Genomic DNA, 23,853 nt, shown 5'->3' with positions numbered 1-23,853 from the left:
TAATAACTAAGTTTATCATCTTTGGTTCTTGCCATCTTTCAATTACATAAAGCCCATAGCTGCTTACCCATTTTTCAATGTTATCATCTCAAAGACATGTTTGTGAAAGTAGGTGGGTAGAATAAATTTTATCTAACAGTATGTTAGCCTAATTTACAACTTTATATATTTTCATATGATATGAAGCTTCAATTCATCCTCTTGACCTGGGTCTTGCAAATACCAGGAGCAGGCCTGCTTATGAATGTCCTGTAAAGCAGTTATCCATGGAACATTTGTTTGGGAGAAGTTGATATGTAGACATTGGAGGACATAAGTACTGTTTCTGATTCTCTTTCCATTTTACTTTGACTTACTGCCAACATCCTTTACTACTTCATTTATTTACTTTTAACTGACAAAGAAAGATTATATTTGTCAGGTACAGCATGATGGTTTGAAATACATACACATTGTAGAATGGCTCAGTCAAGCTAATTAACATATGCACTACTTCACATACTTTTCATTTTTTGGGGAAAGAGTGCTTAAAATCTCTCTTTGCTATTTTCAAAATATAATACATTGTTATTAAATATAGTCACCCTGGTTGTACAATGCATCCCTTGAACTTATTCTTCCTAATGGAAATTTATATCCTTTGACTAACATCTCCCTACCACACTAGCTTCTGGCAACCAACATTCTACCCTTTACTTCTATGAGTTCAACTTTTTTCTATTCTACATGTAAGTGATAGCATATGCGTATGTGTGTGGATGCATTATGCCTGGTTCATGGCATTATGCTGGTATTTCTGTGCCTGGTTTATTTCACTTAGCATAATGCCCTCCAGGTTCAGACATGTTGCTGCAAATGACAGGATTTCCTTCTTTTTTTAAAGGCTGAATAGTATTCAATTGTGTGTATACTATCATCTGTTGATGGACACTTAGGTTGATTTCAAATCTTGGCTATTGTGATTAATGCTGCAGTGAACATGGGAGTGCAAATATCTCTTTCACACACTGATTTCATTTCCTTTGGATATATACCCAGTTGTGGAATTGCTGGATCATATGGTAGTTCTATTTTTTACTTTTTGAGGACATCTGTAATGTTTTCCACAATGGCTGTACTAATTTACATTCCCACCAACAATGTGCAAGGGTTCTCTTTTCTTCACATCCTCCTCAACACTTATTTTTTGTCTTTTTGATAATAGCCATTCTAACAGTATGAGGTGATATCACATTGTGGTTTTCGTTTGCATTTCTTGAATGATTATAACATTGGGCATTTTTTTCATGTATCTGTTGGCCATTCATATGTGTCTTCCTTTGAGAAATGTATATTCAGTCCTTTGCCCATTTTTTAATTGGGTTATTTATTTTCTTGCTATTGAGTTGTTTGAGTTCCTCACATATTTTGAATATTAACCTCTTGCCAGATGTATGGTTTGCAAATATTTTCTCCCATTTAGCAGGATGTCTCTTCATTCTGTTTATTATTTTTTGTTGTGCTGAAACTTTTTAGTTTGATGTAATCCTTTTGTCTGTTTTCACTTTTGTTGCCTGTGCTTTTGAGTCATATCCAAAAGATCATCATCCAGACCAATGTTAGGAGTTTTTCCCTTATGTTTTCTTCTCACAGTTTTACAGTATGAGGACTTATGTTTAAGTGTTTAATCCATTTTGAGTTGGGTTTTGAATATGGTGTGGAGAAAAGGTTCTAATTTCATTCTTCTGTATGTAGATATCCAGTTTTTTCTGCATCATTTATTGAAAAGACTGTCTTTTTCCCATTGTGTGTTCTTGGTACCTTTGTCAAAAATCAATTAACCACAAATCCGTGGGTGTATTTCTGGGCTCTCTATTATGTTCCATTGGTCTTTGTGTGTAGTACCATGCTGTTTTGATTAGCATAGCTTTGTAGTAGATTTTTAAGTCAGTTAGTGTGATGGCTTTGTTCTTTTTGCTTCAAGATTATTTTAGCTACTTAGGGTCTTTTATGGTTCCATATGAATTTTAGGATTGCCTTTTCTATTTCTGTGAAAAATGTCATTGGAATTTTGATAGAGATTGCAGTGAATCTGTAGATGGCATTGAATCCATAGATTGCATTAAGTAGCATGGATATTTAAACAGTATTAATTCTTTCAATCCATGAACACAGGATATCCTTTCATCTAATTGTGTCTTCTTCAATTTCTTTCATCAATGTTTGATAGTTTTCAATGTACAGATCTCCTTGATTCAATTTACTCTGAAGTATTTTATTTTTTTCCTTGTAGCTATTATAAATGGGATTGTTTTCTTGATTTCTTTTTTGTATAGCTTGTTGTTAATGTATAGAAATGCTACTGATTTTTGTATGTTGATTTTGTACCTGTAACCTAATTCCTTTATCATTTCTATTAGTTTTTTTTATTGGAGTCATTAGGGTTTTCTATATATAAGACCATGTCACCTGCAAAGAAAAACAATTTAACTTCTTCCTTTCCAATGCGGGTGCCTTTTATTTCTTTCTCTTGCCCAACTGTGCTGGCTGAAATTTCCAGTACTATGTTGAATAGAAGTAGCAAGAGTGGAGTATCCTTGTCTGTTTCTGATCTTAGAGGAAAAGGCTTCAGCTTTTTACTGTTGAGAATGATGTTAGTTGTGGGTTTGTCATATATGGATTTTACTATGTTGAGGTACATTTGTTCTATAACAAATCTGTTAAGAGTTGTTTTTTTTTTGTCACGAAAGAGTATTGAATTTGTCAAATTTTTTTCTGAATCTATTGATATGATCATGTGATTTTTGTCCTTCATTCTGTATATGGTATATCACATTTATAGATTTGTGTATGTTGAGCCATTCTTTCATCTCTAGGATAAATCCCACTGGATCATGGTGAAAGATCCTTTTAATTTGTTGAATTTAGTTTGTTACTTTTTTTTTGAGAATGTTCGCATCTATGTTAATCAGGGATATTGGCCTATAATTTTTCTTTCTTGTAGTATCCTTGTCTAGTTTTGAAATAAGAGTAACGCTAACCTTGTAAAATGAGTTTGGAAGTATTCCCTCCTTTTCAATTTTTTTGGAAGACTTTGCAATTTAAATGTTTGGTAGGATTCAGCAGTGAAGCCATTGGGTCCTGCCTGGGATTTTCTTTGATGAGGGTCTTTTCATTACTGACTCAATGCCCTTACTATTGGTCTATTCTGATTTTCTATTTTCTTCATGGTTCAGTCTTGATAGGTTGCATGTGTCTAGACATTTATCCATTTCTTCTAGATTGTCCAAATTGTTGGTATGTAGTTGTTTATAGTAGTCTTTTATCTTTTGCATTTCTGTGGTATCAGTTGTAATCTCTCCTCTTTTACTTCTGATTTTCCTTGAGTCTTCCCTCCCTGTCCTTAAGTAGTCTAGTTAAAGGTTTGTCAATTTTATTTTTTCAAAATACCGACTTTTAGTTCTGTTGATCTTTTCTATTATTTTTCTAGTCTCTACTTCACTTATTTCGGGTCTAATCTTTATTATTTCTTTCCTTCTACTAATTTTGGGCTTAGTTTGTTCTTTTTTTAGTTCTTTGAGGTGTAATATTACGTTGTTTACTTGAGATCTTTCTTCTTTTTCGATGCAAGCACATATTGCTATAAATTTCCCTCTTAGAATTGCTTTTGTTGCATCCCATAACTATGTCTTGTGTTTCCATTTTCATTTGCCTCAAGGTATTTTTTTTTAATTTCCCTTTTCAATTCTTCTTTGACTTCTTGTTGTTCAGGACCATGTTGTTTAATTTCCATGTAATTGTGAATTTTCTGAAATCCCTCCTGTTACTGATTTCTATTTTATATACCACTGTGGTTCGAAAAAAATACTGGCTATAATTTCAATCTTCTTAAGTTTGTTAGGCTTGTTTATCAATCATCAGTCTTGGAGAATGTTCTGTGTGTATTTGAGGAGAATGTGTATTCTGCTGCTGGTGGATGGAATATTCTATATATGTCTGTTAGGTCCATTTGGTCTAAGGTGTAGCATAAGTCTGATATTTCTCTATTGATTTTTTGTCTAGATGTTCTGTTCATTGCTGAAAGTGGGATACTGGAGGTCCCCACTATTACTGTATTACAGTCTAGCTCTCCCTTCATATCTATTAATATTTGCTTTATATATTTAGGTGCTCCAATGTTGAGTGCACATATATTTATAATTGTTAAAGCCTCTTGATGAATTGACCCCTTTATCATCACGGTCTCATGTTATAGTTTTTCACTTAAAACCTATTTTATCTGATGTAAGTTTAGCTACACTTGTTCTATTTTGGTTTCTATTTGCATTGAGTATCTTTTTTCATCCTTTCACTTTCAGTCTATGTGAGTCCTTAAGCTGTGAAGTGAATCTCTTGCAGGCTGGACATAGGTCTCATTTGTTTGTTTTTATCCACTCCACCACTCTATGTCTTTGCATTGGAGCATTTAATCTAATTACATTCAAGGTAATTACTGATAAAGACTTACTACTATCATTTGGTTCATTGTTTTATGGTTGTTTTGTAGGTCCTTGTTCCTTTCTTCCTCTCTTGCTGTATTCCTTTGTAATTAGGTGACTTTCTCTAGTACTATGCTTTGATTTCTTGCTCTTCACCTTTTGTGTATTTAATATACGTTTTTTGCTTTGTACTCACCATGAGGAATATATAAAACATCTTATAGTTACAATAGGCTATTTTAAACTGGTAACAACTTAAATTTGATTGCATGCAAGAACTCTACACTTTTTATCCACCCTCCTCAACATCTGTGTTTTCAATTTCACAATTTACATATGTTTATGTTGTATATCCTGTAACAAATTATTGTAGGTATTATTTTTAATAGTTTTGTCTTTTAACCTTCGTACTAAAGATAAAAGTGACTTACACACCATCATTACAGTATTAGAATATTCTGAATTTGACCATGTACTTACTTTTACCAATAAGTTTTTTTTTTTTTTTGAGATGGAGTCTCGCTCTGTTGCCCAGGCTGGAGTGCAGTGGCTGGATCACAGCTCACTGCAAGCTCCGCCTCCCAGGTTTATGCCATTCTCCTGCCTCAGCCTCCCGAATAGCTGGGACTACAGGTGCCCGCCACCTCGCCCGGCTAGTTTTTTTGTATTTTTTAGTAGAGACGGGGTTTTACCGTGTTAGCCAGGATGGCCTCGATCTCCTGACCTCATGATCCGCCCATCTCGGCCTCCCAAAGTGCTGGGATTACAGACTTGAGCCACCGCACCCGGCCACCAATGAGTTTTATACTTTCATGTTTTTGTATTACTAACTTTCAACTGTGGAATATGACACATATGCAGCCTAATGAATTAATGTACAGTACTCATCTGTGTAAATATCACCCAGGTCAGGAAATAGTATTTCATAAGCTCCCATTTACCCCTTCCCAATCACAATCCTCTCTTTACCTCCTAAAAGTAATCACTATTCTGATTTTTATTTTATTTTTACAGTAGTCACTTTCTTACTTTTTGTTATACCTTAACTTTCTAAGTATGCATTCCTAAACACTATAGTTTGATGCCGTTGGTTTTGAACTTTATATAAATAAACTCATACTGTGGATTATTTGTGGATTTGGCTTATTGTGGTGCTTATTATATTTGTGAGATTCTTCCATGTGTTATATTTAGTTCTACTTCATTGTAATTACTGTAGAGTAAGGAATGATAAACTTTTTCTGAAAAGGGCTTCATAGTAAATATTTTAGGTTTTGTAAGTCAAATGACAAAATCAATGATACTCATTTAACAAAAGAGAAAACAAATTTTCATAACATTTTTGATAAAATTCAAAATACACTACTAATAATTGACTATAGCTTTTTGTGATATAGTTATCTTAATGAAAAGAATGGAATTCTTATTTGGGGGAATAACATTTTGCTTAATTTGGGTTCAAGTCATTAAAATTGATTGCAAATGTTCATTTATTAATAGTGATGTGTCATTAGATTTTCCTCTTTCTCATTTTGTCTTTGAAAATGAGATTTTCCCCTATCTTATCTCATCCCTAGGTCATCTTTGAAAATGTCTTTTCATTCAGAATGATATGGCCAATACTGGTATCCATCCACAATTATATACTTTTATATAAATATCCATATGTATTGCTTGGAAGGCATTTATAGAATTCTATTAGATTCTTCTCTTGATATTTTCTTTTTAGCATGTCATTACAATACAGATTACCTCTAATTGAAGGTAAGATGGACATGCTTCCGTTGCAGATAAATAGATTTTGACATTTCATTTGCACTTGTTTCAAAGTCCAAAATTGCTACTAGAAAAGTAGTTTAGGCTCAGAAAATATATCCAATGCAAATACATGTAGGAATGAAGATCTTCCTTCTTGTTTTAACTTTTCATAACATAGGAAGTATATTATTTGGGATTCAAATAATGTTAGTTGCCAGTGAAGGGACTTCACCATAGCATAAGCTCTGCATGTGAGTTCTGCTTGCCTTGCAGCATTAGGACAGATTCATTAAAAAATATTACCGAGTCTGCAGCAACAGCCAATTTCCAAAGCCAGTCAGTGTTCTGTGACAGTAGCTGAGGATGGTGCTCTTACTTACAAAAATCTCAGTCTTGGCCCTGAGCTGGAAAAAATCACACTGAAACTTTATCACTCTGAATCACTGAATGTCAGTGTGATGGTGCAAGTCAGAACATTCAGCTTCTCTTTCTGACCAAAAACCAACCAACCAACCAAACAACACAAATACACAAAAACCCACAAGAAACAAAAAATGATAGAAGTGTCAATGGTTAGGTCCATGGAACTGAGTGAATTTTATTACTGACATAACTGGTTAAATAACATGATGGATTCCAACACTTCTCAACCAGAAAAAGGTTATCTACCGAAAACCTAAAGCTAACATTATATGGGAAAATTTGGCCTCACCCTGGGGGCTCCTCTGCACCCTAATCCATCATGCCAGCCCACACAGCTCCCCTGGTTTCTCTTTCCCCTGGTAATGTCCCTCTGCCTTTGGCAAGAATATGCATCTGTAGTTGTTGGGCAAAATATTCTATAAATGTCCAGTAGGTCAAGTTTTTAAAAATTATGTATCTTTTTATTATGTATGTTTTATTATGTAATAATAAAATAATAATTTTATTATTATTATTGAGACAAGGTCTTGCTCTGTCACTCAGGCTGGGGTGCAGTGGCATGGTCTCAGTTCACTGCAACCTCTGCCTCCCGGGTTCAAGCAATCCTCCTTCCTCAGCTTCCCAAGTAGCTAGGACTACAGGTGCACACGACCATGCCTGGCTAATTTTCTTCGTATTTTCTGTAGAGACAGGGTTTCACCATGTTGACCAGGCTGGTTGTGAACTCCTGAGTTGAACTGATCCACCTGCCTTGACCTCCCAAATTGCTGGGATTACAGACGTGAGCCACTGCACCCAGCCAAATATTACATTTTTAAATGTTTTTTCCTCTCTGTTTGCTTGTTAGTTCCTGATAAAGATTAAAATTTCCCAGAATTATTGTGGATTTGTCTATTTCTCCAGGCAGTTCTGTTAAATTTTGCTACATTTAGGGTCAGGCCGTGCTATTAAGTATATTTAAATTGTGACATTATATCTTCCCAATAAATTAGACCTTTATTTTTAGGGCATGTCCCTCTTTTTCTCTAATACTTTGTGCCTTAAAGTTTTCTTTGATATGAATATTGCTACATCTGCTTTTCTATGGGTGGTGTTTTTACGGTATCTTTTTCAATCTTTTAACTTGCAACCATTTTGTATATCTAGAATTTATATAGGCTTCTTGCAAGCAGCATATAATTTAGTATGATTTTTATTCAGTCTGGTAAATTCTGACTTTACTTAGAATATTTTGTCCATTCACATTTAATGTACTCAATGACAAATTTTGGTTTACATCTACCATTTTATTCACTGCTTTCTATTGGTTCTGTTTCCTTTTTTCTCCTTTCTATCCGTTTTTTGTATTGAGTGTTTTGAAAACTTAATCCCATTTTCTTCTGTTAGTTTAGATGTCATATATCTCCTTACTATCCCTTCAGAGTTACCCTAGAGGTTACAAAATGCATCCTTGAGTTATCATGGATCATTGAGTTATCAATGTCAACTTATACTTTTATCTTCCTCCTAGACAATGCAAGTGTCTTAGAACAATTTAATCTATTTAGCCCTCTTCTGACTTACATATGACTCTTTTTTTTATAACTGCATTGCTCCTATTACTGCTGTTTCTTATAATTATTATTTTATGCAATCAATAAGCCAATCCACATACCTGTCCTTAAATTTCTTTCCAACCTTCCAACTGGGATAATTTTTCTTCTGCTTAAAAAGCATGCTTTAATAACTTTTTGTGTTGCAGATCTCCTAGTGACAAATTTTATTAGTTTCATTTGTCTGAAAATGTCTTTCACTGCCATTCTTGAAGCATATGTTCGCATGAAGAATACATTTGCATAGAATCCTACTTTATTTTGCTATTTCAATATATTGAACATATCATTCCATCTTTTTGGCTTTCATTGTTTCTGATGAGAAGTCAACTGTCAGCTTAATTGTTGCTCTTCTGAAGGTAATTTATCATTTTTCTCTGAATGCTTTTTAAAGGTTTTTCTTTTTCTTTTTGGCTTTCAGCAGTATTAGTATTCTGAGATGTATCTAGTTATGGTTTTCTTTTTATTTATTCTGCTTAGGGTTAAGAAGTCTTCTCGAAAGCAATTCTTTCATTATTGGAAAATTCATATTCCATATGATCTCCCAACATATTATTCCTTCCTTTAGTAGTCAAATTTATTCAATCAGTGGTCCATACCTACTCACTTTTTCTCCTTTTCTAAATCATTAAGTTATTCTAAATCTATCCTTCTCTCTCTTCTATAAATTCCTATCCTTTTGTCTTTCCACGCTTCTTTCTAAATATCTCTGAGGAGAGATTCACTGAGTTTCTCATTTTTGCTACTGTATTTTTAAATTCTGGAATTTATATTTTCTTCAAATATGCTGTATCATTTTTATTATGTCCAGTTCTCTTGAAATTTTCAATATTGGCATTTACCCTTTGAACAGAGTGTCTTAGCTCAGGCTGTCATAACAAAATACCATAGATTGAATAGCTTCAACAGCAGAAATTTCTTTTCTCACAGTTCTACAGGGTACAAGTCCAAGATCAAGATGCCAGCATGGTTAGTTTTGGTTGAAAGTTCTCTTTCTGGCATCCAGATGGCCACCTTCTCACTGTGTCTTCATATTGAAAGTGGAGGAAGAGAGGGAGAAAGGAAGAGAGAGAGAGGGAGAATGGCAGAGGGGGAGAGGAAGAAGGAGAGGAGAAGCACTGTGATGTCTCTTCTCGTAAAAGCAATGACCCCATCATAAGGGTTCTGCCCTCATTACCTTATCTAAACCTAATTCTCTTCCAAAGGTCCTGTCTCCAAATACCACATTGGGGGTTATAGCTTCAACATATGCATTTTCATGGACACATTTCAATCATAGCATTCTACCCCAGGTAGAATTCATGTTCTTCTTGCATGCAAAATACATTCATTCTATACCAACAATACCAAAAATCTTAACTCATTCCCACATCAACTCTAAAGTCTACAGTTCAAAGTCTCATAAATATTATCCAAATGAAGTATGGGTGAGACTCAAGATATGACTTGTCCTGAGGCAAAATTATTCTCCACCTATGAGCCTGTGAAACCAGCCACACTATGTGCTTCCAAAATACTATGGTGGGAGAGGTATAGAAGACATATTTCCTTCCAAAAGGGAAAATTCAGAAGAAAGAAATGGGTGATGGATCCTAAGCAAGTCCACAATCTGGCAAGACAAGTTCCACTGGATCTTAATTCTTGAGTATAATTTTATTTGGCTTAGTGTCTTGCTTTCTAAGCCCACCGGGGTGGCAGCATCATTCCCACGGCTCTGCCCCTTTGACTCTACAGTGTCCCATCCCCATGGCTCTAGGTAAGTGTCTGCTCCCTGTAGCTCTGCTGACCCAGGGTCCCACCCCATAGCTCAGATGAGCTGGGGTCCACTGGGTGATCCTTCCTCCAAAGCTCATGGTGAAAGCCACCTGGCCTGTTGAAACTGGGACAATGGCCCTGATGACTCTGGATCTCCTGTGGAATCATTTTTCCTTCTTCTTGAAGAATACTGCACGTTTGCAGCTGAATAGTTCTATCATCCCATCCTGTCTAATTCAAGAAGTCCAATCAATAGGCTTCCTTACTTTCATCCTGCAATGTTTCTGCTCATATAATCCCATACACTTATCAAATGTCTATTAATCCACCCTTAGCATTCCTATCAGAAAGAGCTTTCTTTTTTTTTCCAATATGAATAGGCTAAGAATTTTCCAAACCTTCACATTCTGATTTCTTTTTGCTTAACAGTTGCTTCTTCAATTAATCTCTTGCCATTTGCATTTTACCATAAGCAGTCAGGAGGAACCAAGTTGCTCCTTTAACACTTTGCTTAGAAATATCCTCAGCTAAATATCTAATTTCATTGCTTGTAACTTCTTCCTTCCATAAAACACTAGAGCACAGTTCAGTCAAGGTCTTTGCCATTTTATAATAAGGGCCACCTTTCCTCTAGTTTCTAATAACATATTCCATATTTCCATCTGAGAACTCACCAGAATCACACTTGATGTCCATACATATATAGTATATACCTCAAAACTCTTCCAGCTTCTACCCATAACCAGTGGCAAGGCCACTCCCACATGTTTAGGTAGTTGTTACAATAGTACCTGACTCCTGGTACTAAAATCTGTCTTAGTCAGCTGGGGCTGCCATAACAAAACAACATAGACTGGACAGCTTATACAACAGAAATGTATTTTCTCATCGCTCTGGAGGATAGAAGTCCACAGTAGTAAACAGAGTTATTTTAAAGTCTGTGTCTAATCACAAAGGCATAAGAATGATACAATGGACTGTGCAGACTTGGGGGGAAGAGTGGGAAGGGGACAAGGGATAAAAGACTACAAATATGTTGCAGTGTATACTGCTCTGGTGATGGGTGCACCAAAACATCACAAATCACCACTGAAGAACTTACTCATGCAACCAAATACCACCTGTACCCCAATAACTTATGGAAAAAATAAATAAAGTCTGGGTCTAACAACTCCAATATTTTAGATCCTTTTATGTCTGTTTCTATCATCTGTTGTTTTTGTCACTTGTTCAGATTGTCATGTCTCCTCATGTACCTGAATATTCTTGATTGCATTCTAGAAATTGTGGAAATAGAGGTCTAGAACAATGTTAACTTCCTGTAAAGAGAATTTACGTTTTATTTCTGGCAGGTTCCTTGAGGCAATAGAAACCAAGGACCTTGTTAAGTTCAATTTCTGGGATTGAGATTTTTAAAATCACTCAGATGATGAGAAGATAAACTACATTATATGCCAGGGATAGTTTACTTCCAGTTAACCCTTACCACTAGAGCATAGCCTTTTAAAGTCCCTAACCAAATGAAGAAGGTTTATCAGGGCCCCAACCTTGACTCAAGTTTTTTGTACCCCTGGTTTTGCAAAGCTTTTAAAAATACTGCTCAGTCTTTCAGCCACATTTTCTAGAATCTTCATATTCTCCCAGGAAAAAAGTAGCCCCAAATGCCAGACCCAACCCTCTAAATTTCTATCTTCTCCTAGATCTTGGCCCAGAAATTCTTCACTATTTATTAGCTCTCTGTTCAAGCTAATTAAAAATACGTATTTTTAAATACATATTTTAAATCAGTGGTCCATGCCTACTGCCCCTTTCCCTAGCCATCATTGAATAATCTCACATCTGTCCTTCTCTGCTTCCCTCTACAAGAAGGAAGAGGGAATATATACTTTGGGGACAGCTAAGCTGCATGTTCCAACCATTTAATTTATTGATCACCTTTGTTGAGTGTCTGTAGTTAGCCTGACAACTAGACTTTCTTGCAACTAGATTTTATAATTATCATATATGCTTTACATAGGCTTTAATGAAATATATTTTACTTTCACTAAGTATAAAATAGAAGATAATTTTTGTTCTCTCTGGCTTGATTTCACAGGTCACTATGAATGTCATGGAGTAGGTATCACAATCAGAAGTAAAGGCAGATGCATTCAATGCAAACTGTGTCAATTATTAATCTTATTAAATTTCCATGTCAAAAAAATGGGGTTCCACCCCAACCTTAAGGCTTGCTTTTGTCACAGTAATAAGGTAGGCAAATGCTTTGGTCCTTGAATTTACATTTTATAGACAATATATAACATAACATGTAATAGATGTTTTATATTTTCAATTATTTCAGAGGTTATTTTACTATTAAAGTCTAAAGTTTTTCTGCTGTAATTTACAGCCACAGTTTGATATTTAAGAGTCACTTATTAGCTTTCTCTCTGCAGTATTTCTTACCTTCCCTCTCATCTCAACCTTCCTTCCATGATTCCTTTTGATTGAGACTTAAGATTCCATTCTATTGGACCAAGGACTGAAGCAGAGAAATTATTTGTATAAGATTATACAATTGGTGGCAGAGCTGGCCAATACACAAAACTTCTGAGTGCCAAACTAAAATTTCTCCCTAGCCCTGGTACTTTCCCCAACCTGATGGTTGGCATACCTTCAGGGCAAAACAGCAGAAGATGTGCCTCGACCACAAAAGGGTTGAGGGAGAAAGTATAGGCAAAAAGTTCACTCCATTCCCCTTCTCATGAGAATTTTAGTTTTAATTGACTCCCTAGCGCTATTCTCCTAGTAACCTGATAATATGATACGTGTCAACTGTGTTACTAAGCAACTTGAACTACTTAAAAACCACCTGATTGGCAAATTCCATCTGAACTGAGAGGAATGAATACCTAATAGAAAACCATAGCTTTGAGTTTCTGTGAGTATGTTGACTTTTGTAGCTGGGCAAATCCACAGTGAGGACCCTGGAAGCTATGCCTATGGAATTATTACAAGAGATTCTGGCCCCTGGGGTGTGAAACTTTTACGCCAGGGCAGTTCCTGTACCCACCCACCCACCTACCTCTTTTCCTTGTATTGTATCCGCACTCCATAAACTAGGGACTAAAGAAAATAGCTATGTGTTCTTCCGCATGGCTATGGCAAGGGCTCCTACAGGAAGAGAAATGTCTGATGTTGCCTTGCTGGAAGCTGTTTCCTGTCTTATATTTTTCTAAGTACATTCATGCCAAATATGGTCTATGTTAGTCTTGTGAATATGACAGCCTTTAGTTGAGCCCAAGACCAACCCCTGGTGGGCACTGCAGAAGGTGTCCGAGCTAGAATTGGGCAGGCTGTGTGTCTCATGCCATGCTTACAACTAGCACAATGCATTAGGGCATACCTTGTCTACTTCCATAAGAACAAGATTTTTTAAATGTATAACACTGACACATTCTGTAGCTTCATTTGACAAGCTACATACACACTAAAAGAACCCATAAAAATAATTTAGAGTCCTATTTTTTCTATCATAAGAGTCTAATTGCTGTAATATAAACTCTAATTTTCTAATAATCTCAACAGTAGATGCTATAACCTAGAGGAAATGTGCCAATTTAACTGGAAGTCCTCCATTTCTTAAACAACAATCTTCCATTTCTTTTTTTTTTTTTTTTTGAGACGGAGTCTCGCTCTGTCGCCCAGGCTGGAGTGCAGTGGCCAGATCTCAGCTCACTGCAAGCCCCGCCTCCCCGGGTTCACGCCATTCTCCTGCCTCAGCCTACCGAGTGGCTGGGACTACAGGCGCCCGCCACCTCGCCCGGCTAGTTTTTTGTATTTTTAAGTAGAGACGGGGTTTCACTGTGTTAGCCAGGATGGTCTCGATCTCCTGACCTCGTGATCCGCCCGTCTCGGCCTCCCAAAGTGCTGGGATTACAGGCTTGAGCCACCGCGCCCGGCCAATCTTCCATTTCTTAAACAGCAATTATGATTGTTAGAGCACAGCACAAAGCTGAACAATGCCACTTTTCTTCCTTTCTCTGCTTTTTTTTCCAGGTGGAAAATCAAACTCACCTTAGCTGTTGTTCTCATTTTGAGTTTCTTTCTCAAGTAACACGGCAGCATTTGAGGCCTCATCTTGCTGCCCCTCAGTTAATCTCTTTTGAACCATGCTTTCTGTGTAACTGTGGATGATCTGATGGGCTGCAAGAATATGTTTCCGCTGTGCGTTCCTCACTGTGCCAAAGTAATAGAAAAATTTTCACTCTGAAAGTCTGAACGAAACCATTCCCAAATGTTTCAAGAGAGTCATGATAGAAATAGTTTTGCAAACTAAAGGTAAACCCAACCCAAATCTAATTTCCTTCTGCTCCCTCTGTTCCCACTCTCTGGTTCAGCCCAGTCATACTCCTTCCCACTAGGCTTGCCTCCATTCCACTCCTCAGCAGTTTCCCTCACCTGGAACGCCTGCACTCCAAAACCTGGAAAGCTCATGTCCAAGATCCTCCAGGAAGTCTCCTCTGACTACGTCAGCCCAGATTTACCACTTACTGCACTTCAGTTTGTACCAACCTATTCAGCATTGAAGCACTTCATGTGAGTTACATTTTGTTTAATACCTAGAGGGTAAATAACTTACAAATAAAGACCTTGTCTTATACTTCTTTTTGAGCCTTAGTTCTTAATGTGGAGGGGACTTACTGATTGATGATGAGTTTATGAGCTCATGGCTTTAGAAGGTAGTCCTAGCTCCAAATTCTAAGAATATTCACTATCAGGTAAGCACCTAAACCCTTGGAAAGGAGTAGTGATGATGATGATGTTAGCAGTTAGCATTTGTCCTTACTTTGTGCCAGGTACTGTTTTAAGCAGTTGACATGTAATTCTTCACTTAATCCTCCTAAAAGATAGTATTTTAATATCCTCATTCTCAGAAGAAGAAACATGGACACAGAGACATTAGATAATTTACCTAAAGTCAAACAGCTAGTAAAGGACCATAAGAAGTATTGTGGATTCTTTGCTGTTTGGGTGTCAGTTTAGATAGGGTAATTCACTCAGCGGTTTTTAGCACTTCACAGTAATATGGTTGAAAAAGTGGGGACGCTGGAGTCACACAGACCATGGTTCAAATTTGCAAGTCATATGTCTCCAAGAGCTAATTTCCATTAAGTGAAAAAGGAGAATACACCTACAACTCTTGAAAGACATTGAGATAGTGTACATTTAAAAATGCTTAGTGAACTTCTTGAAACTTAGCATGCACTTAAAATTTGGCAGTTACTATTACTTTATATCTATATACAGGTATCTTTAAGATTTTTCTGATCCATTGGCTTTTTAAAAAGTGATATATATCAAAATTGTCTGTATATAATATTATCTTAATTTTGAGTAAAGAGTGTATATATAGTACATATGGTTCTCATTTGAAAAGAGAAAAAAAAGGTCCTAGTGTGCTCCCTGTTCATATGGCTCTTTTGATTTGGCAAAAATATAAAGGGAAGAGGCTAGGGACTCACTCAACGTGACTGCAGATAAGTGCCACTGGATTCCTTTCGCTCAAGTCTTCCTCCAGATCCTCAACTCAGACTCCCAAGGTGAGGGAGGGGATCACAAACCAGTAAATTGTTTTTTTTTTTTTAGACAGGGTTTCACTCTGTTGTTCAGGCTGGAATGCAGTGGCACAATCTCGGCTCACTGCAGCCTCCACCTCCTGTGCTTAAGTGATCCTCCCACTTCAGTCTCCCGAGTAGTTGAGACTACAGGTGCATGCCACTACACCTAGCTAATTTTAAAATATTTTTTGTAGCAACTGGGTCTCCCTATGTCGCCCAGGCTGGTCTCAACTCCTGGATTCAGATGATCTTCCCACCCCAGACTCCCAAAGTGCTGGGATTACAGACTTCAGCCACCACACCTCGCCACAAACTAGTAATTATTAAACCCACTGTTTTCCTCCTCTCTTTCAATCCTAGGGTGGAATTCAACTAAGGGTGTAATGGCTTTGAAGCAGCCTGGCCTCACTTTGAACCCAGGAGAAATGGAAAGGAGTTGCATATTTTCTTAAGGTCCTAGAAAACATAAGGTCCTTTTGTAACATAATGTGACACAGAAATATATTACTTGATCTGAAAATTAATTTTTTTGCATAAGCACTATCATACACTATTAATGCGAGTCAACAATCATTTTGTGGGGCAATATGGTAATATCAAATTGGGAGAACAATCTTTTTGTAGGGAAATTTGGTACTATCTATCAAAATGTAAAATACACACACCTTATATCCCAGCAATTGTACTGTTAGAATTTACTCTCAGAAGCATGGCCAGGATATGTGTAAAATATATTGACTGAAGCACCGTTAGTAACAGGAAAATAAACTGGAAACAAACTAAATGCTTATCCTTAGGGGGTACTGGTTTAAAAATTCCACTACAACCATGCAATGGAAAAATCAGGCATTTCTTTGTCCTCCCCAAATGTGTGAGAACTCCACCAGTTCTTTATCCCTGGTTAAGCAAATTGAAATGTTAAGCATTTTTCTGCTTAAACCTGCCTGGAATTCCCCTGTATAATTTTCAATGCTTTTGAGCTGCTATTTCACTTAAATGTTGTTCTTCTCCTGGTTGCACCCCTCTGTCTAGGATCAAGCCTGCCATCAACAGTCTCAGAGCTATGGAAGAATCTTACTTTTCTGTTTAAGATATTATTTTTTCTTTCTCTGTTGACTGAAAGCATCAGTCTTTAAAAACATGCCACCTGTGACAAATGATAAATTAGGATATTTATACTTGGATGGAGTTCCAGCAGAAACAAGCTATTTGGGGTGCAGGCAGAGCAGCAGGGTAGATTTAGACCTTTCTAGCACCCCTGCTTTTTAATATTCACGGTTCTCGTGTCCTGCCTCCATAAGGCTGCTACAATGTGAAAATCTTTTATATGCTCATTATCTGTTTTATGCTTTAAAAAAAACACCTCTTCTGAAAACTTGGGAACATCCTTTTAAACAAGGTTTGGATTTTGATATTGTCACTTTTATTAGAACTACGTCTTGTCTGTATTAGAGTTGATTGTATTCTAGAATCAGGTAGCATGAAGAGAACCTGACAAACTCTGAAATAAGAAAACTCAGTGATCCTCCTTCAGAAATTTCCCCATCCCTCTGTTTAATTTTAAATCTCTGGGATATTGAAAATAAGTTACATATTTTAAAAATCCTAAAGTAAAGCATTTACATTGGCTTACCTTTTTCTTTGACAAAGTATTTTTGCACCTCTGGGATCAGAAAACTATAAACCAACTCAGCAACAATCTCCTCTGACTGAAGATAGGTTCGGCTAAAAAATATAAAACAAAATGAATTATTTCTTTGGTTTTTTTTACTTGAGCTGCTGATTTATGCTTTCCTGCTGTGTAAGCAACTCCATTCAAATCCCACCATCACCTTTTCCTTGATTGAGTGATCCAAAATATCACATTCCTGGCAAGTTTGTTTAACTCCATAAAAAAATTTGGATTTGACCCTGTCCTTCAGTTACCCTGCCTGCCAGGAAGAGAATGTTGGAAACACAGCTTATACACAGAAGCCAGAAACCTTGGGATGAAGTCCCAGTAATGTTGCACACACGTATTCACATTGTTTTCATGCTTCCGAGTATTCTGAGAGTAAGTAATGAGAGTAATCCAGATTGCAGAGGATAACTGAGAATCCATACAGAGGTATATGCATATTGGCTTCTCAGGAGTTATGTTAATAAAACAATGGACCCTGAAGTATGAGTTATTTTTTTCTCCTTGGTGGTGAAATTGTAAGCTCTTGAAAAAATATATATGAGTATCAGCAAATGGGCTGTCCATTCTATAATCTGTTCTCTTGATACACACCGGCTTTCCATTTCATAAGCAATGTCATTGATTTTCTCAGCCATCTTCTCTATTTCTGCCCTGGCTTGTTCTTCTGCAGTATTCGCTTCAGTATTCAGTATTATGTCTTCTAGGTAGGAGCTTATAGTACTATGGTGAACTTTAACTACCTGCAAAATACAATAATACCCTCACTAAAACAGGTATGCTGTTGTAAACAACACAAGAAAAATACACAAACATTGGTTAACTTTTTTTAGCTCATATATTTCATTTATTAAGTCAACAGTCCCTTCACTCATCATTCATTTTCTTTATCAGTCTATTTCTCATCCACCTGCCTACTCATTCTGGGCAGCCCACACCCATTTAGCCCATTTCAGAATTATGGATCTTATTGGGTGGGGAGGCAAGACAGCATTGCTGAAGGATCATGGGCTTCAGAGTCAATAATGCTGGTTTAAATCCTGGCTTTGTTCTTACCAGCAACGTGATTTGGTCAAACTACCTAACAGAAGAATAGACTAGGAGATATTCTCCAGTGTCCTTTCTCTCCTTCCTCTTACATAATAGAACTCCTGGATTTCAGCTAGGCAAACAGGTGCCTAGAATAAAGACTACATTTCCTAGCACCCACAGGAGCTGGATTGGCCGTATGACCACATTCTGACCAGAGAAAGGATTCTTAAAGGGAAAGACCTGGCTTCTTTTTCTCTCTTCATTTCTCCTTTCATGAGGACATAATGCTGGAACACCAGCAATCATCTTAAATTGCCAGAAGGGCTACGACTTAGGAAGAGAAGAGCAGAAAGCTAGAAGGATCCTGGGTCTCTAATGAATTTATTGGATTATCGTACCAGCCCTTGACTGCTTCTTTTTAAAGCTTACTTGATATTATGAAATAGGATACAGATTTTAAAAGTGCATTGGAAGCAAACTCAGAGATCAGAAAAATAAAACAAAATAAAAAGTACAGAGCACACAAATGTACAGTGTAATGAATTACGGTAAAGTCAGAACCCATGGATTATAGTAACTGCCAGTATCTTAGAAGGCCACCATGGTTTCTTCCTTTACTACAGCACCTTCCCACTTTCATGGTAAACACTTTGTTTTCTCTATATTTTTGCTCCCTAAGTATATAACCATAAGCAAAGTAGCTTAGTTTCTCCCGCTTTACAGGTGTATGCACATAGAAAGATTAAGCAACAACTGTGGCATACTTAGTTTTGCGTGTATATGTATGCTGATTATCAGCTTCTTAGAGGTAGGGCACTTTTCTGTTTCATGTCTAAATATATCTTTGTATCTGAGATAATGCCTGGGACTCAGTAACAATTCAGTACCTGTTTCTGGATTGGCACTTTGGCACAATTCTGAGTATATGATACTGTACACCTATGTGTAAAACATTAACCTTCAATCCCTATGCCTTCTCTATGGGAGACTCTCAATGGCCAGTTGAATACAGTATCAACCAAACAACTAACCAACCAAAATATATCTGCTGAACGTCTATTAGGTACAGGGATCTATGCTGTGTTGTGCAAGGCACAAAGGGAATATACAATATTCATGCTCTCATAGAGCCCACCCTCTTATTCAGGAAGCAAGTTGCATCTATATGGATCAGTTAGACAGCTCAGTCAGGTAATAGTAGAGGGGTGGAAATTTTACTATGGTCCATTCATAGCTATATATGTACCTGTTTATGTATATCTTTATAAATGTGTACATTTCTGGACACATTTGTGCGTGTATGTACATGAATAAGGAAACGTGTGGCTATGTGTGTTCCTCCATGTCTTGCTAATATTGTGCACACTAGATATTTGTAAATATGTCCTCATGTATGTGCCTGCAAAATTGTATATGTATTTAAAGATGAGTCTATGACTTTACATCTGTGTTTCTCACTATCTATATGCTATATTTGGGAAATTTATTAACTATTACATTTCTGTTTTATAATTTATGTGCAAGCATATTTCTCTTCAAGAGAATCTGTCTGAATGGAGGTTGGGGAAGTAGGATGGAAAATAGTCATTATATTTTAATTAGGAAGGTTGGGAATTAAAATGATGGATGATATTTGAATCTGTGGGTCCACAGTGGGTACATTTTTTACCTAAGTGATTCTTAAATCAGGCTAGAAGGGCTATTTTAACCCTTTATTGCCCTTGCTAGACAGAGTTGATGTTTTCTGCCATCATTCCCATTTAGAAGATATCTTCCTAAGAAGCTTTTTACCAGCTTCTGTCTTTCTCTGCTTTTGTGTATAGTAGCTCCTCTGTTCCACTGCTTCTTATTCTCACCCCCAGCTATTCTTCCCATCCCCAGCTGGTTCTTCCTTAGTGATATTAGGTAGAGATGGCAAGTTCTGATTTGCCAGTACTTTCTAAATCTCAGGAACTCTTTTTGAAGCAAAGTGTGTTAAGATTGGTAGGAGGCTACAAGCTGGTCACCAACTCCCAAATTTACATCTTCAGCCAACACCTCATTTCTAAATTTCATCTTGTAGATCCACCTACTGAAACAATACCTCTGCTTAGATGTCCCAAACTAAATATAAATTGATTTCCTGATTCTTCTCCTGCCCCTACGCTTATTTCTCTCTCAACTTTTCTACCTCAGGAAATAATACCATCATCTTCCAGTTGCTTAAGCCCGACCTGGACGTAATACTCAACTTCCTGTGTCTCACTCTGGCCTTCACTACTTCAACAGCTACTTCCTGGCCGCCTTGCTCCCCCTCTGTCCTCCCTCCAGCCTGTGCTCCACACAGCAAGTGGAGTAACCGGCTTAAAATGTGTCTCTGGGTTCTATTTGTTTCCTTCATGGAACTCAATAAACTTTCTAATTCTATACACAGGTGCGTATTATGTGTTATTTAAGCTTTAGGAGAGAAGGGATCATGTCCAGGTTCTTTTCCCCCTCCAAAGTTTCTCACAATGCCTTTGTAGAGTGCCTGGCATACAGTAGGAACCCAATGCATAAACAAAAGCCAAATGCCATTTTATGTCATGAGCATCCATTGGTTTGACTTGGCTCCTTCCAGGCAGCTTCCATACACCCAGCTGCCCCTACTTGCCTCCTTAAATATCTCGTCCTCCTCCCGCAGGCGCTGTTTTTCCACCTGACGCCGACCACTCTCTTCAGCCTCTCGTACCCGCCGCTGGCGCTCGGCCAGCATGACAAAGGCATGGATCCTCCTCTCCTCCTGCAGTCTCACCAGCTCTTTGGACAGGAAGTCAAACATGTCTGCCAGTGCCCTTCCTTCCAGTCCAGCCAAATGGTTTTCAACCAGTGACACCTTGAAAAGAATAACATAACTTTAAGGACACAAATTCCACTATGAATGGTGATTATTAGAACAGGCACTGGATTACTGAAAACTCTTGGCAGTCAATTCACTTTCAGAATGCATTTAATTTTTATTGGGAATATTACCTCTCGATTGACTCCATCCCAGGTTCTTATGAGGAAAACGGAGGCATGAGAAAGTTGATTGTTTGGTCAGTCACTGATGGACCACAGCCCTCAAATAAGCAAGAGAATTTAGCAAGACGTTTCTGTTAGTGACCATGGAGGATGGGTTATTTTCTTTCAATTTTACCGACAAGGTAAAGTGTGTCTTCCCAGACATGAAGGGAAATGTCAAGTTTTTATTAAAGATAATATTGGAGTTTAATCAAATTGAATCTCCTAGAAATTCACTCATGATACCTGTTAATTTTTCAATATCTTTCCTTTCACACAGGTTAGGAGTTAAGATCTTGAATAACATGAAAGTAGAAAACCTTGGTATTTTTAAATCTTTTCATAACTTTGAAGTCATTAACAACAATCTTTGAAATACACAGGAATGGCTGAGCATGGTGGCTCAGGCATGTAATCCCAGCACTCGGGGAGGCTGAGGCCGGTGGATCACCTGAGGTCAGGAGTTTGAGACCAGCCTGGCCAACATGGTGAAACCCTGTCTCTGCTAAAAATACAAAAATTAGCCAGGCGTGGTGCGTGCCTGTTTAATCCCAGCTACTCAGGAGCCTGAGGCAGGAGAATTGCCTGAGCCCAGGAGGCAGAGGTTGCAGCGAGCCAAGATCGCACCACTGCACTCTAGCCTGGGTGACAGAGTAAGACTCCATCTGAGAAAAAAAAAAGAAAAAAAAAGAAAGCACAGGAAAAAGACCATATGTCCATCTAATCACTGAGGCAAAATTAGGGACCCATTGTGCTCTCTTCCAGAAGCCAGCTACAGTGCCTATTTATGAATCCCTGTGTCCTGGCTTTGACATATGGAGAAGAAAAGTGTTTAAGATGACTTTGCAAATTCATCCCCTTTCCTCTCCTATCCTTGGTTGTAAGGGAAAAGGGCTCATCTTCCAGTCACATGCCACCTTCTCAGTGACAGTTCTCCCTCTGTGCTCAGCTCCCTTCCTGGTTTCTATCTGAAGGGAGGGAATACTCAGTTCTCAGAAGCCATGGGGCTATGGGTAAAAGCATCAGTCAAGTGTGGTTGTTGGCCCCAATACCACCCATCTTCATCCTCACCTGCCTCCTAGCCCACAGACTTTCTAACCACAAAGTTCAACCTTATTTATATAATAGGGAGAGATGGAAAGAAAGGGAAAAGCTAAGAGCATCTCACTACTCCTTCCATTCATAAACAGTAGATACTCAGCCCAGAGATGACAAATAAATTCTCTCCTTATCTGCAGGGAGCATAAGCTCCCTCACTCGGGGTCAGGTGCCACCTTGAAAATCCTGAGATGGCTAGAAATCCTGCTCAGGTTTAGCCTCTTCTCAATGAGAAATCTGGGTATGCACAGGCAGTACAATCTAATTTGAAATTAAGGGAAATGTTTAGGGAGGGGATTCTGCTGTAGTCACAGAAAGTACTGTGTTACATAATTGGGGGTTGTGCATTTTCTGGACTGTTTTCCACAGAAATATAAGAGAAGGGGAAAAGAGACAGACCAACATTGCTGCAGGTATACATGAAGTGCTCAATCCCTCAGATCCCTGCATACATCCAGGGTGTATCCAGGTACAGCTGAAGGTAAGCAGAGTGAGTCTTTGGCTAAGTGACAGCTTTGCCCATTAACTCCTCCCTTACCTGTAAGCTGACACGATTTCACCCACGCATATATCCACTAAATGGAATAAATGAACTGAAAAGCCTGGGTTAGCTTAGCTGTACCCACTAAAGTCATTATCAGAAACCTGAAAGGGCCAAGGGGGGCATTTTTTCATCCACGGTCTCAGGGCCTAGCGCTCCCAGGGCATTCTGTTCCTTATCTGAGCTTTTCCAGGACTCTAGGACTTCTAGATTCAGGGACTCCAGTGTTCACATTCTCCTCTTCCTTCTCTGGTTCCTCTGTTGGGTCTCACAGCCTGTGGCTTGCTTCCTCCCCATCCTGCCTCACTCCCCAAAAGTTCCCCAAGCCCAGCAACCATCCATGGTGCTGCTGTCATGTGAAAGAAAGAAAGTTGTGGTTATTTCCAGGCTGCTTACTATTTGTGCTCGACTCCCACATAACACAAGAGTTATGTATGTTGCTAAAGGGGGGTCATATTAACTTTAATTATTACTTCCCTATAACACTAAATTCTGTGCAAATTGATTCTTTTTCAGATTGACTTACAGAAAAGTGGGAGAGGGAGTAAAATAAAGTGTAACTATACTATGTCAATAGCATTGAAGTGTGTATACATAGACAAACATTAGAAGAAAATAGGAAAAATATTTACAGTTGTTGGTTTGGAGCTGTAATTCTTAGCTGTGTCAGGTGGCACACAGCTGGGAGGTCATGATGAAAGTCACCACATATCATGAAACAGTAACATATTTAATATGCAGTTTAACCAGCACGAGCTATGACAGTTCTAAAACTCCAAAATAAATGCTAATATTTTAAGATAAATCTTATTTCTTGTTTCTTTATTTCTTATTTCTTATTTCATGTTGCTTTTGTTATTTATTCAGTCTGCAAAGCCCTCACTAACTGAAATACAGT

At 37.7% G+C, this 23,853-nt stretch overlaps 1 protein-coding gene across 4 annotated transcripts in view; it reads right to left on the bottom strand.

Annotated features, from left to right (window-relative positions):
• The window catches only part of MAATS1 (MYCBP-associated, testis expressed 1), a 65,033-nt gene that overhangs the window by 2,609 nt on the left and 38,571 nt on the right, over positions 1–23,853 (bottom strand). For all 4 annotated transcript variants that reach the window (XM_011940639.1, XM_011940637.1, XM_011940638.1 and 1 more), the window contains 4 exons: positions 20,928–21,149; positions 17,858–18,006; positions 17,219–17,310; positions 14,042–14,203 (listed from right to left, as the gene is read on the bottom strand). In XM_011940639.1, the coding sequence (XP_011796029.1) occupies positions 14,043–14,203; positions 17,219–17,310; positions 17,858–18,006; positions 20,928–21,149 (624 nt within the window). In that variant the 3' untranslated portion in view covers position 14,042. The remainder of the gene's footprint in view (positions 1–14,041; positions 14,204–17,218; positions 17,311–17,857; positions 18,007–20,927; positions 21,150–23,853) is intronic.

The sequence above is a fragment of the Colobus angolensis genome, unplaced genomic scaffold, assembly GCF_000951035.1.
Source record: "Colobus angolensis palliatus isolate OR3802 unplaced genomic scaffold, Cang.pa_1.0 Scaffold190, whole genome shotgun sequence".
Classification (NCBI taxonomy): Eukaryota; Metazoa; Chordata; class Mammalia; order Primates; family Cercopithecidae; genus Colobus; species Colobus angolensis.
This window is presented reverse-complemented; position numbering and strand designations above follow the sequence as displayed.